The sequence below is a fragment of the Callospermophilus lateralis genome, chromosome 6 (genome assembly GCF_048772815.1).
Source record: "Callospermophilus lateralis isolate mCalLat2 chromosome 6, mCalLat2.hap1, whole genome shotgun sequence".
Taxonomy (NCBI): domain Eukaryota; kingdom Metazoa; phylum Chordata; class Mammalia; order Rodentia; family Sciuridae; genus Callospermophilus; species Callospermophilus lateralis.
The window spans coordinates 55,558,739-55,576,030 of NC_135310.1; the positions used below are offsets into that span (position 1 = coordinate 55,558,739).

At 38.7% G+C, this 17,292-nt stretch overlaps 1 protein-coding gene across 1 annotated transcript in view; it reads right to left on the reverse strand.

Moving 5' to 3' along the window:
* Positions 1 to 527: 527 nt before the first annotated feature.
* Fig4 (FIG4 phosphoinositide 5-phosphatase) overlaps positions 528 to 17,292 on the reverse strand; it is a 105,847-nt gene continuing 89,082 nt past the window's right edge. The window contains exon 23 of the mRNA XM_076859851.2: positions 528 to 1,339. Within this exon, the coding sequence (XP_076715966.2) occupies positions 1,162 to 1,339 (178 nt within the window). The 3' untranslated portion in view covers positions 528 to 1,161. The remainder of the gene's footprint in view (positions 1,340 to 17,292) is intronic.

Consider the following 17,292-nt stretch of genomic DNA (forward strand, 5'->3'; position numbering starts at 1 on the left):
GACTCATGTGAGATCCCACACACATCAGCAAGCTATTGTGTTAGAGATCTAAACTGCGCCAACACAAAATCCCTCCTACCTATTATTCTGTCATTCTCTAGTCTTGATTTTATGATGGCATCAATAAAAAAAAGTCTACTGTATTGGGACTTAACTTTTATTTGCAACATAAAACCTTCCCCCAAATTCCAGCATCCCAGGGTTGATGAGACCTTAGAGGTCATTTTCTCTTACTGGTTTTCCTTCTCCCATGAGCTAGTTTGGTTCTCTATGTTATTTATGAAGAGAGAGAACTGAGACAATTTATAATAAAAGCATACACTAATGAGATTAAATTCTTTGCATTAAACTGTTAGAAAATGCAGAAAGTTGTCACGATAGTGTTTGTATGGAGAACAAACCAGCTGTGCACATAATCAGTTACCACCTGCCTGAACACCAAGTATCAAATATGGTGACACAACTGCACATCACAAAAGTCATTCTGAATGATAATTTTAATGTTTTATTTTGATATGATTTCACATTTTCAGAAAAATTGTTAGAATAGCTCAAATAACTCCCATAAGCTCTTTATCCACATTTACAAATTACTATTTTCCTCCACTTAATTTATCATATATTCTTTTTTTCCTGAACCATTGGAAATTATTTTGTTAACATTTGGTCCCTTTATCCACAAATATTTATTTCCTAAGAACAAGAGGTTTCAGAATATTGAAAATTTGTGTCAAACGATAAGGTTACCATTAAAACCATCAGAATAAATTTAAAAGTGATAATAAAAATACTTTGCCTTCATTCCTCACAAGAGAGAAAGTTTTTGCCTTTTTTGCTTATTGTGCTATTCCTAGACCTTGCCGTAGAGCCTGGCACATAGTAGGTGCTCACAAAAACCTGTAAATTTCATAATAGGATGCTATGGTACTATACTGACCACAAAACAAACTATTCCTAAAACAAAGCAAAGGCAACAATAACAACATAGTTGGTCATTTATTTATTATCTATTTGTAATTTGTATGGAACAAAAAGACAGAAAGACGTCAGATGCAAAGGAATTTTGGGAAATTACATTTGTATGATGAGAGAAAACAGATAACCTAAGCAAATGAATCTTTCTGGGTCCCCATCAGAGCTACCCCATGGCCTGCGCCCTCTTCACAGGTAGCGGTTTCTGATGTACTCTCGGTACATGTAAGTGTCCTCTTTCCCTAGGGGCTGCATGATGCCCTGACTGGCCTGGATGTGGGCTTGGAAGATCTCTGTAGATTTTCTGTCTACCCTTGGAGGCTGAACTTCATAGATGTTGTCTTGCGAGAAAGCAGATATGGGTGTTCTGTAATAAAAGAAAGAAGACAGGTGCATTAAAGAAAGCAAAATGAAAGACCACAGAGAGCTGTGGTCTCAAAAGCATTTGAGAAATGCTGACCCTGAGCAATGTGCTTATTATTAAGAAGCCAAGCCTATAGGAATGACCTCTGCAGTGCCTGGTTTCCTCTTCTGCCTGGAAGATGTGCTGGACCAGTGCCTGCCTGGACACCCTCCCTGACACAAAGGGAGGACAGGCTTCTCTGCTCACAGCCCCATCTGGCTGCCATAGACTGGAAGCAAGTTTAGGTGGGGGCTGTACCTACAGTTTGCTCTTTGTCCTTGGCACATGGTAGGCATACAACACATAATGGGTTTTTAAAGGATAATGAGTAGAAATGAGGGAAGTGGGGATTACTAATAATTTCTGCCTCCCATGGTTGTTGAATAAATGAATTTGCTTCAGTAAAGTGCTCACTTCGCATAGTGCCTGGCATAGCCCAAATGTTTAGTAAACATGAATTACTATTAACAATTACAATGTTTAATCTTTTAAAAATATTTTTTTAGTTGTAGTTGGACACAATATCTTTATTTTATTCATTCATTTTTATGTGGTCCTGAGGATCAAACCCAGCACTCCACACGTACCAGGCAAGCGCTCTACCGCTGAGCCCCAGCCCCAGCCTCCAATGTTTAATTTTTTATTGCAATTCTGAAATCCTGAAAGTTTTAACAAACAAGTTGCTTAGCCACAAAGCCTAACCCTACTGAAATTCATTGGTGTCACATCCTAACCTGAACATCCTAACCTGAACATCCCACTTCACGTGAATATTGGTATGTTTTATATTAGACATGGCCTCAGATCTTGGTAGGGTGTTATTATGTGGTGTATGTACCAAATTGCTGTGCTATCCAATTCTTAATTCTTATGTGGCCTCAGACTTTTGGTTGAAGAACTATGAATCTGTAATAGGCAGCTTCCTTCCTTTTTGGGATAATTTGGAAAGCATCTAAGAAACTTTCTTTTGAAAAATATCCCTCTGTTCTCACCCACCCAGGCTTCCATAATGCCTGAAACTTCCATCCATCCCCTGGGGAATGTATGGTCTCTGGAAAGACCTTGTCAAGATGCAGCTCGGAATCTGGCACACCCTCAACTTATATAATCAGAGCATCCACTAGTTATTACATTCTTAGCTGGGGGAAGGCCCTCAAGGGATGAACCAACTAACAAAGTCAGGTGCAATACAGTGTGAGTTGAGAGATGGGGTGCTTCTCCACACCAGGAAACCCAAGATAACAGAGTGAGAAAACATGGAGAATCTATTTCTGCTGGGCTGGGACCTTAGCCTTGTTCTTCAGCATTTCATTAGAGGAATTCAAAGCCATACTGGATGCAACTGTTTGGTCAGTTGGGACTTCTGATGTTAGGGGAAATTCTCTATAGTCAGAACAGAACTGGATCCTAAAGCTAGCTGGGTCTGTGACATTTTACTGGACACACAAAGGAAGACAAAAATGGTACAGTAAACCACGTCCTCCCCAAGGGCTCTATCTTCATAGGATGTACCACAATTTAATGTGAGGTTTTCTCATTCTTCCAGAAACCATTAAGGTAGCTCAATGTACTTTGCCTTCATCTAAAATCAGTGCTAACACTATCCTGGGATAATTAGAGACTACATTAATTCACAATGAAATAAAATAAAACTGGAGGTGGAATAGTCTTTCTGGAGGCCAACCTCAATTAATTGTTTTCACCTCAGGACAACATATTTCAACTCAAATTTAGTAGGTAGTTTATGAAATCTATGTACTTACATTTTTAAAGCACTCTAATAATTTCACATAATCTTAGAACATCTTATTTAAGCAAATGAAAACCAAAGGGTAAAGTGATTTACTTAAAAGTTCCAAAGATAAAAATAAATAAACACCAGAGGTGAAAAAAGCCTGAAATGTCTGAATTTCAATTTGTCAGCCTGGCAGGGCTTTTCTTCAAAATGCATAAGAAACAGCTCTTCTAGCATCTGTGGTTGACACTTGATAATGGTGAGTGGTTGGGATAATTAATACATGAACACTTCTTCTCAATTTTCCCTCAGAAAAAAACAGCAACTCTACAGTCATTTGCATAATTCAAGGTGAGATGCTAGAATTCTTTAATGGTTGATAGTATTCAGGGCCAAACCATTTAACCAGACCCTTCAGAAAGGTGGCTCCATTAGCATTTTCAGAGATTATCATCAAAGCAGCAATCACAGCAACTCCTCAGGAACCACATATCTGCACCTGTCCAGCATCTGCCCCTCCTCAAAGCTCTTTTGCATATATTACTCAAATTTCACATCTACTTTGGAGGCAGGAAGCACAAGGATTATGCTCTTCATTTTATAGATGAGATGCTTAAAGTCTATTTATAAAATGGGACTAATGGCTTCTGTTCTGTCTTTGAAGCCAGATCTTTGCACAAAACAACGTGCACATTGACTAAGATGTTTCAGGCAGGAATCATATTAGACATCCAATGAATGGATGTTCAAGGATACCTTCTGAGAACTCAAACTTACATGTTTGGCTGAGAAAGGAAGATTGCTAAGTCACCAAATTGTAACTTTATCTTTCAAGGTTACTGTTCCAGAGGCCTCAGGCCACGACACATCTGGGCAGGTAGAGGGAGGCACCAGAGCTCAGTAACTGCCAATGGTGCAGCGCTGAGACAAACATAAAGAGGACCATGAGAACCAGCCATTTCCACCCACTGCAGTGTGTTTCTTATTGGTCAGTCCATCAGGAGTCCTCATCCCACTCATCATAAATTGCTTCAATATCACGTGGAATAATGAGAAATGATTCCAAACATTGTAAATATGAAGTGTCAAACACTAGCATTAGGTGGCTTCAGACTGAGTGGTAGGTGGGTTTAGGTTTTGCAGTAACACCCCACTATGGCTCTGTGCAGGGAGTGACAAAATGCACCAACTATTCCTTTGGTCCTTTTTATTCTTCCCAATGCAAAGTCTACATTAAACAATAAAACTGTGGAGGCTGAGGCAGGATGATCATGAGTTCAAAGCCAGCCTCAGCAAAAAGCGAGGCACTAAGCACCTCAGTGAGACCCTGTCTCTAAATAAAATACAAAATGGGGCTGGGGATGTGGCTCAGTGGTTAAGTGCCCCTGAGTTCAATTCCTGATACCAAAAAAAAAAAAAAAAAAGTAAAATAAAATTGTAATGTTGAAATGTTTACTCCTGGATTTGGGACAGAAAAAAGCTGAAGACATTCTCAATATTATTGGTATAATCAGAAAAAGGAGCAGGGTTCACAAAGAAATCTCTTTTTCATCATGAAGTCCATCACAGCGAGCTCTTCATTCTCTTAAAACAGTGGTTCTCAAAGTGTGGTCCTTACACCAGCTACATCAGCATCACCAGGAAATATATCAGAAGTATAAATTCTCAGCTCCCATTCCAGACCTTTGGAGTCAGTCACTGAGGGTGAGGCCCAGTAAAAGTGTTTTAGCAGCCTTCCAACTGATTCGGACACTGGCTAAAGCTTGAGAGCTTCTGGTCTAAGAAAACGACCGCCACCACAGGCTGTACAGATGAGCTATGTCAAACACTAAATGAGCTTTCCCTGCGGTCAATGCAGCAGCACTGAACATTTTTTATTTATTTATTTATTTATTTTTTATTTTTATTTTTTTTAGCACTGAACATTTTAAAGCAAGAAACTTCTTTTTAAATAATACCAGAGCCCTACGTTTGGAAGGCAAAATTTAACCCTTAACTGTAAAGATGTGAGCAGCAATATTAGATTTAGCATGCGCTTCCTAGTGAGTAAATACTTGATTTCTCCATTGACTTATGCATTTCCAAGGTGGGAAAAAAACACAATGTCATCCAAGATGCACATAAGGGGCTGAAAGCTCTGCCTTGTCTCTGGGGGTATTAGAAAGAGATGAAAGTAAACCCAGTATCACTTCCAACACTCCAAAACCAAATAGTCTTTTTATTAGCTTAGATGGCATCTGTTTCTGTATGAAAAGGCCAGTATTTAAGCATTAAATGATGTGGAAATTGTGAGACTATTTTATTATTCATTCCAGTGGAGAGAGCTGGCTTGTTATTGCACTTTCATAGTAAAATAAATAAATAAAAATAAATTTAAAAAATCCACATTTCTCCCCTAGCCATAAGCAGAGGGAATGTATTTTTTAAACCACTTTTCATAGCCCCCAAAGGGATAAGACCTATTGTCCCTCATTCAAACGCCAGCAGTATTTTTGGAGATAAAATATTATAATCACAACATTGTAGGCTCATTTCCTTTTATCTTCAAAACCTGGTTCCATCTTCAAGAAGAGTTCTGTACTTCCCCTCAAGGAATGTTCCAGTCTTATTTAGAATAATATATTTACCAATTCATTTATGGGCTGTTTAGCACATACTGTTATTGCCTCAAACACGGAGCACTTAGCCTTAACTGCACTTTCCATTCACGGAAGAGAAACACTTCAGGCAGAAATTCATTAGACAAACCAGATGTTTTTAAAGAAAATCTTTGTTGGTGCCCTTTTAAGCTCTTTCTTCAGTGTAGTATTATTCACTTGGCTGGTTATGATATGACCATTTCTGATTATTATCTACCTTCTACTTGGGTACTGAATTAATGTCTGAGTCCTTTATAGTTCCTGTTGATTTTTTTTTTTCTAACTTGCACATCAAACACATTGGTTTGATAAGAAAATATTTCATTGGTCAAACTGAAGTCCTTTCAAAACTGAGTAATGCCATGATGATTTATGGTTGGTGATTGAAATACTAGAAAATATTTGTATAATTTCAATGATTTTTATAAATGTAATATTTTTCTGTATATTAAAATCTTATATGCTTTTTCTATGACTAGCGTTTTGGCATATATCAAACCCCACTTAGGTTTCCAGAAAACTTACAGTTCTGGTTGCTGAATATATTTCCTTTCCCAATGATCCTTTTCTGTGGCTACCAAAACTCTAAATTTTTCTCTCAAGGTTATTATATTCATATAACTAAATGATTCTTTATTGGTCACAATAGAGTCACAGAATCAAGAGAGTATTATAGCTGAAGAGGATCCTATGGAAGGCTTTGACCTTGACCAACTAGTTTGTTTGCAAATGATGGTCATCATTAGGTCATTTCTCTATAGCTGCTTAAAAACTATAATTAGAGCAAAACAATAATTATGCTCCACTTAAGATACTTTGGTCCTAGTCATGCGAAACCTTAGCAAATGTTCTTAATAGTAACACTTTGTCTTTCTGCTGGTCTTGCCAGGAAATAGTATCCTTGTGACCTAAATTGTGGTGGTGTGGTCTATGATATACATTACCTTGATATGTTTCTCTTTTTCGAGCTTTGATTATTAAGGCTTTAATTTTGCTCAGTGGTTTTAGTCCTCAGTTTGTGGGCACCATTTCTAACATTTGGTTGATGTCCATTGCTTCTGTTTAGTTCTCTCATTATATTATTTGTATCTTTCCAACAAGGTATTCACACACTGAAGCCCCACCTCAAATACTACCTAAGAGTATTCTATCAAGATGATACAGTGATAATGTTTTTGTTTCTTCATACTAAAAAATCAAGGAATATTACCCAAATTCTGTGGACCAGTATTCAGATGTCTGAATCCAAAATGCAGCTCTTGAACTACAATATGGTAGCCATTAGCCATAAGTAGCTATTTATATGTATATTTAAATTAATAAAAATTCAATATTTAAAAAAATCGTTTCTCTGCAGTACTAGCCACATGTCAAGTGCTTGATAGCCACCTGTGGCTAATGGCTACCATAGTGGAAAGTGTAGACATGGGACATTGTTGAGAACCGTTTGTGGGCTGTGTTGTGCATCGTATTCTAGTGAATACGATAATCTAGTATCTGGGAACTTCCAGTGAACATTTCTTCTGATCAACTGCCCAGAGACATGTGGATTTCTATTCCGCTCTGCCTGGTCCCACACAGCACCAGAAGTGGGGTGATCTGTTGTAGCCACACAGCCCCTGTGAGATGGGCGTGACCTGCCAAGATGCCTTGAAATCTTTGAAGGTTTATTTTGACTCCGCCTTTGAAGTACCCCCTTAAATAAACCACGGGAGTCGTTTTTTAGTTGTTCAACTCCAGCTCCTGTGTGGGCTGGACTTAACAGGGGCTCTCCTTTACAAACTATACTTTGTCATTTGTCCTTCACTAATTATTCTAGCCTTTACTATTTCCCAGGTGGCTTACACCCCACTGAGCAGGAAGAACAACCTCCCAACAAGGCGCTGGCTGCCTCCCCACAGGATATTTCCATCATCACAGAAAGTTCTGTTGGACAGCACTATACTAAAATGTCTTTCCTGTTATTTTTTTCCTCAAAAATTCTGTGTACCTTTGTCTTTCTAAGCCCATTATAATATACCTCTACATAGCACTTATGACTATTCAGTCCTTTAATTACATGTTTGTTAATAAGTATTTTATCTCTCATCTGTTTACCCAGTAGTACAAGTTTATATGATTCTTTGAATCATATGCTTAATTCTTTCCCTGTGATAGTCTTCCAGATAATGAAATCCTTATTATCCTTCTAAAGTGACCAGAATTTTTTAAAAAATCATCATTACTAATGTAGGATTTTAAACATACTTGTTGAGTTTTATTCCATTCCAGTTATTCTTCTTATTGAAATTCAGATTGTCCAGGAAATTCAAATTATCCTCTTCAGGTTTATTCCTGAGTCCTTTTGATATGACCCTAGTAATCTCTGATTGCTTTTTTATTATATGGATTGACAAGAACTTCCAGGTTTAGTCTGTACATATCCTAACACAGTCCTGGAATCAGATACCTCTCCCAGAGCTCTGGGTCCTTTTAGCGGGGGAATTGGTATTTTAAGACTATAATGCAGGTACTAGGAATTCTCACTGTTATTGGGCCATTGTATGTGTGCATGCATGTCTAAATAAAAGCCATGCCTAGGAGAATCTTGTTTGTGAAACGACAAAAGGATGATAGAATTAAAATACCCCTACTTTATGTGGTACTGGGGATTGAACCCAGAGCTCACAAGTGCTAGGCAAGTGCTGTACCACTGAGCTACAATTGATCCTCATATACTCCATGTTTATTTAATCCCTTAGTAAACATATAACAGCTTCAAAATAACAACAAAACTGCTATCAAAATGATTCCTGAAAACAGACTTTGTTTGTATATACTTTCCCTATTGCCTTCCTAATTTTTTCAGAGTTGTACTAGATTACACATTATTTGAGCAGATACCAATAACATACCCTCTCTCCCCTTAAACCCTCATTTTAGTTCTATAGGAAACTATAATTTATTATTCATGATGGGTGTTTTGTTAATATCTGTGCTAGCTTTCTGTTTAGTTCTCTCATTAGATTTATAATCAATTTATAAAGAGAGGAAACGTTTATTTTGACTCCGTTTTGAAGGTTTTAGTTCATGATCAATTGTTCCTCTGCTTTGGGGCCCATGGCAAGGAAGTACATCATGGCGAGAGGGCATGGCAGAGGCAGCTGCTTACCTCATGACATCTAGGAAGCAAAGAAAGGAAGGGGGGCCAGGGTCCTTTGTGGGCATGCCCCAAGTGCTCTGATTTCCTTGCTCTAGGCCCTACCTCCTAAAGGTTCTACCAATTCACAGTAATGCCATGAGATGGGACCTAGTCTTTAATACATGGGTCTGTGGGAGTTACTGATCCAAACTATAGCAATGTCTCTAGTCATTTTAATTATCTAAAGCTCATTCTCCACTAGACTCCACAAGGAGGGTTCATGAGAATAATACCTCCCGAGTTCTTATTCATTGATAACAAAATGTCTCTGCTTTTATACTTAAAAGCACTGAAAATAAAATTCCCAGCCCACATTTTCTTTCCTTGAGAATCTGAAATATATTATTCTATATTCTTTTTTTCTAGCCTAAAGTGTTGTATCGAAAAAGCTTTATGATAATATTTTTCCTTCTCTTAAAAATCACTTGCTCTTTTTGTCTGGATGTCTAAAGGATTTCTCCTACTTTTTGGGGGCAGGGAATACCAGGGATTGAACTCAGGGGGCACTCAACCACTAAGCCACATCCCCAGCCTTATTTTTTGTATTTTATTAGAGACAGGGTCTCACTGAGTTGCTTACTGCCTAGCCATTGCTGAGACTGGCTTTCAACTCATGATCCTCCTATCTCAGCCTCCTGAGCTGCTGGGATTAGAGGCATGAGCAGCCATATCTTGCAGATTTTTTCCCCTTTATAGAACAGTTAACATATACTACATCCTGGTGTTAATCATTCTTGGGTCAATATTCTCAGGTATGTGGTGTGTTCTTTCAATATAAAATTTTAGGTAACTTTTTATTCCAGGATTTTTCCACTGCTTTTAATATTTTTTTTCTGTCCCCTTGCTTTACTTTGCTGTTTTAAGACTCCTATTTCCTACATTAAATCTTCTTTGCCTGTTGTATTAAATACTATTGTCAGTATTTAATCTTTTCTCCTAAATTCTCTCTATATCTTTCTTCATTTCTTTTTGAATTTTAAAGTTTTGTATTTTAGCTCATTTTGAAATAGTTCCTTTTGATCTCTCATTGACTTCTTTCTGGATCTTTTGTTGACTACAGGGATGTTATTCTGTCTGTGTTCTGTTGTTCTTCAGATAACTTTATATGGAAATGGCCCTTGGTACTTTTTTATTGCTCATTTTGCAAAATTAGGTTTCCTGAGTCCTGAGAAGGGGGTTTTAGTTCAGGGAAACTAGTGAAGTATTAGAAATCATGGCTAAGACTGCCCTTGGGTTGCCTTCCCCCATTTTTATCTGGACTTTCACTTTCCTTCAAGGAAAATATGTGAATGCCCCAGCCCCTTTTAGAACTCACTAAGCAACCTGGGACCACAATGACCTGGTATCAAGTTGGGTGAAATGCCTCTTGGTGTCAGCTGCTCTGGTCAGAGTCACTGCAGTGACTTATCATGAGCACTTGTTAGCTATTCTGGGGTCCCCTGTTCTCAGGACTAACAGATGCCCAATGTTCCCTCTTTGCTTCTTTCCCTTGAACAAATACTACATCATGCAGGTCAACGGCTGTTGGTATTTACCTCCACACCTGCCTATATTTTGACATTTGTGGGGCATCTTGTCATGTAGTTTTGAAGTGTTGTCTATGGGTATTGAGTTTTACCATTTAGTTGTTCTCTGTTTCTATGTGAAGATTCAGAGAGACTTTTAAAACTGTGCTGCTGCCTTTTTCTTTTTTCTTTAAATATTTATTTTTTAGTTGTAGTTGGACACAATATCTTTATTTTTTATTTATTTTTTATTTTTATGAGGTGCTGAGGATCAAACCCAGGACCCCGCATGTGCTAGGCAAGTGCTCTACAGCTGAGCCACAATCCCAATCTTTTTCTAAGAACCCATTGGTCACATATATTTTAATAAGGATATTTTTTACCTATCCCTCAAACTGACCCCTAAATTGGAGGTAAAGTTGCCTGCATGACCCCACTCTCCCTTGTCACTGGGAACCATTGCCACGCTGCCTCTCCTTATCCAGGGCTGCCCTCCTTGCAGCTCTTTCCCACCTCCTAAGGCGGGCCTTGCTCTCCTTGGAGACAGCTGCTCACCACAGGTGTCCAGATGCAGCAGCTCACTTATCACTGTTCCCAAGAGTTTTTATTTTCCTTTGCCACACTGGATCTGGGAGCAGATGGGCAGTCTCTCTGTTTATAGGTCAGTAGGTTACAAGAAACCTTGATGAAGACAGTTGTACATGTCCAGAGATCTTGGACTTCTAAGTTCTACTATAATGAGTAGAGTAGGCAGGATAACTGAGTGGCCAGATAGAGAGACTGTAGGATAACATAGATCACATTTCTCCAATATCCACCTGAACTTCCCTTCTAGTGTATATAGAAACTGGAAAGCAAAAAGCAATACCATACTCTCTTGCAATTTAGGTTAAAAATGTGACTATGTACTGCTTGTGTTCCTGCGATGCTTTGATTTGGAACTAAATCATGTGGAAAGAAGCAGGATGTGGGTTTCTACTGTGCAGACTGTGGCAAAGGCAATGTGTTCTTGAGTTGGCTAGTGCAGTGGCAGCTTCCTGAATCTAGCTGATGTGGTTGGTTTAGAGCCAGCAGCTGCTGCGATCGCCTGCGATCAATGCAGATGGAGCAGCTACTCTGGTGGTTTGCTGTATGGCCCTGGGAATCATTCCTGGAAGCTTGGTCCATAGTCTTTTTCTTCAGCCCCCAAGTGATTCTGAAAGCCACCTAAAATCTTAGAAAAAATCACTTTCTGTTCACCCAGAGTGGATTATCTTTCTGCAACAGACCCCTGACCACCACAGCCAGCCAATGTGTAAAGCACATCCAGCTCCAGCCTCCTTATTTTAATCAGGAGCACGTACCCAGGCTCCACATGACTCCCCAAGGGAACAGAAAAGACAGTCCATCACACGCACACACAAAAGTGACAATGGTAGTACTTTTTATGTTTTAGCCACAGTCGTAAATATTTTTTTATTGATCTAGGAAGGGAAAAATGATATTCTTTTTATATTCTCCTTGAGAATTATAATGTAAAAATGTCATTTGTGTTTTGTAACACAACTTCCAGTTTTAAAGAAATAAAGCATGATGAGTTTCTGACCTGAAACAGGTAAATGCTTCCAATTTGGAATGTAATGATTTGGGGAATCATTCCCAGAAGATTGGTCTACTAAGCTGGATGGTTCCACTTCTATTTGTGGACATATTACCTACCTTAGTATAAAAAGACCTGCAGTTTTTTTGCATTTTCTGCAGCCAATGATACATGGCTACATTGTTTTGGGCTCCAACTTGAATGCTCACCTGCTGTTTAATGCTTTGCTTTAAGCCACAGGGGACAGGGACTGGTTATACTGCACAGCTGGGTCTGAGAAGGCATTTCGGCCAATAAGGACAGGTGGCACATGAAGCACACAACAGCTGTTCACAAAAGGCAAAGAATGCAACAGCTCCTGCCAGAGTCATCCTTTCTCCCTGCCTATAAGCAGAGCCGGATTTTCCCTTGGGGCAACTGGTCATCTATGAGACATTTATACAGTGACCTTTTGGGAGCTGGGTTCCTTATGTACTCACATTTCCTGTAACGGCAGGCACTGTGGTCTGTCAGTGAGTTGCATGGCCATGTGTCTTGTCTCTCACTTGCAGGTGATGACACCCTACTTAATTTTTCATGCCCATTCTGGTAGGTGCACCTTTTCCTGATTATTTAAAAAGTACTACACCATTGAGTTTCTCAGTCACATTGTTACATGTTTTGCAATCCGCATCTTTTTTCGAATAACCTTTTTATTTCAGAGCCATTTTAGGTTTATAGAATTACTACATAGAGTACAGCATTCCCACATGCCCTTCACCCAATTTTCTGAATTATTAACATCTTCCTTTATTATGATATATCTGTTGCAATTATATTAGTCTATACTTAATTTTTATCAAATTCCCTTTTTCTGTTCTAGGGTGCCATCCAGGATATATTACATTAGTAGTCATGTAGGCTTCTCTTGGCAGTGACAGTTTCTCAGACATCACTCATTTTTGCTGACCTTGACAATTCCAAGGCATACTTACATTTATCTTTTCAGGGGTTTCCTTTACTTCACTATCAATAAGAATCAGGGAATCAGAAGAAATCAATATACCACTGGAAGAAGGTATCAGTAGGGTCTGAGCCTTCAAAGTAACACCTAACTGTCTTGAGCTTTCATAAAGACACTCATCATGCTTCCCCTGAGTGACTTTGAGTATGTGAGGAGTGCTGGGTGCACTGTCTGCCCACTGGATATGCAGAGAGCTGCCCAGCAAATTTCTGGGAAGGGTCCAATGGAGCCATATTTCCCAACCTGGCCGATCATTACATCCAGATGGAGAATGTTATAAAGCACAGATTAGCAGGCCTCAGGCCAGGCATGCTGGATCAGAATCTCCAGCAAGGGGGATTTGAATTCTGTATTTTATAATCCCTTATTAAAAATAATAATTTTAGTTGTATTTTTGATACAGAATACTATAAAGAAATCATAGCCTATAATCTGTTAGTATCATTAACATAAATAAAATAATAAATGTAGAAAATTTAGAGTAACCAAAAGTCCAGAATGAAACTGAGTACCCTCTACCCAATAACCTGTTTAATCATTTACTAGGGATACTTTGGTTTCTCCTGTTTTATTGTTGTTTGCTTTCAGATTTGTATTTCTATAGCTTCCCAAGGTCTTTGAGTATAACCATAAATTTGGAACCATGATTACAGAAGAAACAAAAAATTCATCTGTGGGAGAGTAGAATGCTCCTTTCAGTCTGAAATTTATTATAAACTTATGAAGGGCTGCTCCTCCTTTTCCTCTCTGGTTTGCACAGCCAGTCCCCAAACCAGGAGATGGGTGGACATCTGCACAGGGAGGCAGCCTGGGACAGCCTGGGGGAGCTGGAGCTCAAATGGCATGAGAAGGGTATTCACACTGCAATGAGACACCTCGAGGATTCAGAGCCCAAGCAAGGTGAGGGATGCATGCTCGAATATTTTGTCCCCACAATGGGAGTCAGAGCCTGAATGGGGGGGGCATCCACATGAGGAAAGGGGCGAATGTAGGGTGATGGGAGACTGGTTACATATGGGCAGGTTAATTGGATCAATAAATATAATACTATAATAAGGGTAATGGGAGCTAAATCCCTCACTGTTAGAGAAGATGGTTAACTAATATGAAAAAGAAAAAGGATAGAATAAACCCTGGATATCCTACAATTAGAGCTATCACTATGAACTTAGAGATTTAAATATACATATGTTATTTATAAGTAAATATCAAATATATATTTATGTTCTAAAATATATATATATATATATAATAGATACACCAGGTATGTGGTGCATTCCCATTATCCCAGCAACTTAGGAGGGTGAGGCAGGAGGATCACAATTTTGAGGCCAGACTTAGCAATTTAGCAAGGCCTTAAGCAACTTAATGAGATCTGGTTTCAAAATACAACATAAAAGGGGCTGGAGATGTGGCTAAGAAATCCCCAGTACAAAAATAAAACAGATGCATATATATTACTTACATGTACACACACACACACACACACACACACACACACACGTGCAATGTGTGTATGCTCTTTGAATGGGCCTGGGAACAGAGACTCTGCAGTGGGCATAGGTACACCTAGTGCTCAGATCCTGGCTTTAATACCATTTTCCACTAAAAAGAATCAGGGATCCTTGGAGAAATGACTGATTTCAAGGTGAGGACAGGCAAAGAACATGATGAGCCTAAAACATCTTGTGCCAGAAATCAGGGAAGTGCTCTAAGAATGATGAGGACATGCCCAGAGGACACAGGAGCAGGCTAAAGGGACTCTGGTAAAATTAGGGACAATTTGAACATCAAAATAAATCATGACTATAACAGGCCATTGAATAAATAGTAACTCAAGATTTCATATTGAGAAAAATAAATACATGAAAAATGGAAAGCTAGATTAAAAAAGGATATTTATATAGTTTCAAAGTATCTTCTGTGAAATATTCATTAATTAAAAGAAAGCTCTGAAATCCAAATAAACATCATCAGCAATAGGACTGAAATTGTGCACCACCTGACTGGATACAATGAAAAAAACTCACCATCACTTCTGTGATGTTTCTGCCAGCATTCCTTCTTATCTTAAGCTGATGAACTTTTACTGTACTACAATTTCAGGACTCTAGTGGTGGCTTAGATTGGTGGTTCTGACTCAAGGTCTCTCACAAGGTTGCAGTCAAGCTGTTGGCTACAGCTACAACAACTTAAGGCTTCCTGGGGCTGGGGAATCCATTTCTGAGCTCACCCACTTGGTTGACAGTCCTCAGTTTCTCATTGGAGCTAGATGCTTGAGTTTCTTATGAGCCTGTCTATGGGGCTGTTACCAACATGAGCTTGCCTTTCACAGAATAAGTGATTCAACAAATCACTTTTATAATATTGTCACTTCTACTGTATGCTCTTTTCTATAGTTTGAATCTTGAATCTTCCCCAAAGGTCCATGTGGTAAAGGCTTGAGTCCCTAGGCCATGGCTAATAAACTTTTAAGGGGAAGGGTCTAATGGGAAATTCTTAGATCATTTGAGGATGTGCTCTCAAAGGGGATTGTGGGACCCCCACCTCTTCCTCTTTAGTTTTTGCTCCCTGGCTCATTATGTAAGCAGGTCTGTTCTGCTACACACTCCTGCCATGATGTGCTACCTCACCACAGACTCAAAAGTTGAGGGGTCAATCGATCATGGAACCTTCAAAATTGTGAACCAAAATAAACATCTTCTCCTTATGAACTAATTATCTCAGGTATTTTGTTATAACAACAGCAAGCTGACTAACATTCTTGATCCTAAGATTGACCCCGGTACAAATGAGAGGAGATTATGTAAGGATATGAATAACAAAGGTGAGGCCAATTTGAAGGCTGGCTACCACACTTTGATTTGATTCATAATTTGAAGATAATCATGACAAATCAAATCCATGGCCATTCTACAAAATAACTGGCCTGCATTCTTCAAAATATCAAGGTCATGGAGATCAAGGAAGAATAGGGATGGGTTCCAATATGAGATTCTGGACTGCATCTTCTTGCATTAAAGGGCATTATTGGAACAACTGGCAAAAACCTACTGATTATATTTGACTTTGTAGGAGAATATTCTTATTTTTAGGAAATACCTACTAAAGTGTTAGGAGAGAAAGGATATCAGGTCTACAACTTATTTGCAAATGAATGGGTCAGGAGAGGGTATTCTTTGTTCTATATTTTTAACCATAAGTAAGTTTGAGATTTTTTTTTCAAATTAAAAAGGTATATAAATTTTAAGGACCCTGAAAGAAATTTAAACTTATCTAAATGAAACTATTAGATTTCTATGAAACTGCTGCTTTTATAGGTCAGAAATGAATGCATATTGGTAATTTCATATGGTTCAATTTAATACAGGAAAATTCCAACGAATTAATCAACACCAAAGATAATGAAATTCAGGATTTCAATAAAAATGCAAAATAATTCATAGTGCCCTTTTGAGGATCTCTCTCCTGCAATTACTCACTCTTTGGCCAGTGTCACCAACATCTGCCTCTGTGCAGACTCCTTTCATGAACACACTGAGAACCTGTAGTGACTCCTATCTTAGAAATGATCCGTTCACTTCATTTTCTCTCCAGATACAGACTTATTTCTTTGTACCACTTTGCAGCAGCATTTTTTGAAAGACGTTTTCTATTCCCATGTCCCCTTACTCTCTTCCCATTTTTCCTAAATTCGCCCCAGGGAGGCTTGCAAGGTCACCACCCACCAAAACTCACTCATTAAGGTCATCAATACATTTCCTATTGCCTAAACCAATAATGCATTTCTCTAATCAGCACTGCTGCTCACTCCTTCCTTCTAAAAACACTTTCTCTTCTAGGTTGCTGTGAAACCACACTTCTCTTGAGTTTCTTCCTACTTTCCTCTCTACTTATATCCCTTGCCACCAACAATTCATCCTCCAGGAGAACCTACTGTTACCTTTTAGGGATGTAAATCAGATGATGCCATTCTTCACTTAAAATCCTCCAGTGGCTTCCCACTGGATGGATTCAGAATCACAGCTAAGCTAGTCACAGCTGCGAGGCCCTGTGGATCTGGTCCTCGCCCATTCCTTACTCCATCTCATTGAAGCTTCCTCTGTGCCTCTTACCCAGTCTTCTGGGTGCCAAGTTTGTTCTGGTCTTTTGTATATGTTCTCTCTGCTTCAAATATTCTTACCCAGTGATCTCATGACACACTCTTCCTTTTCATTCACATTTCAGCTTAAATGTTAACTCTTCAGAGAACTTCCACCAAAACCTAATCTAAGA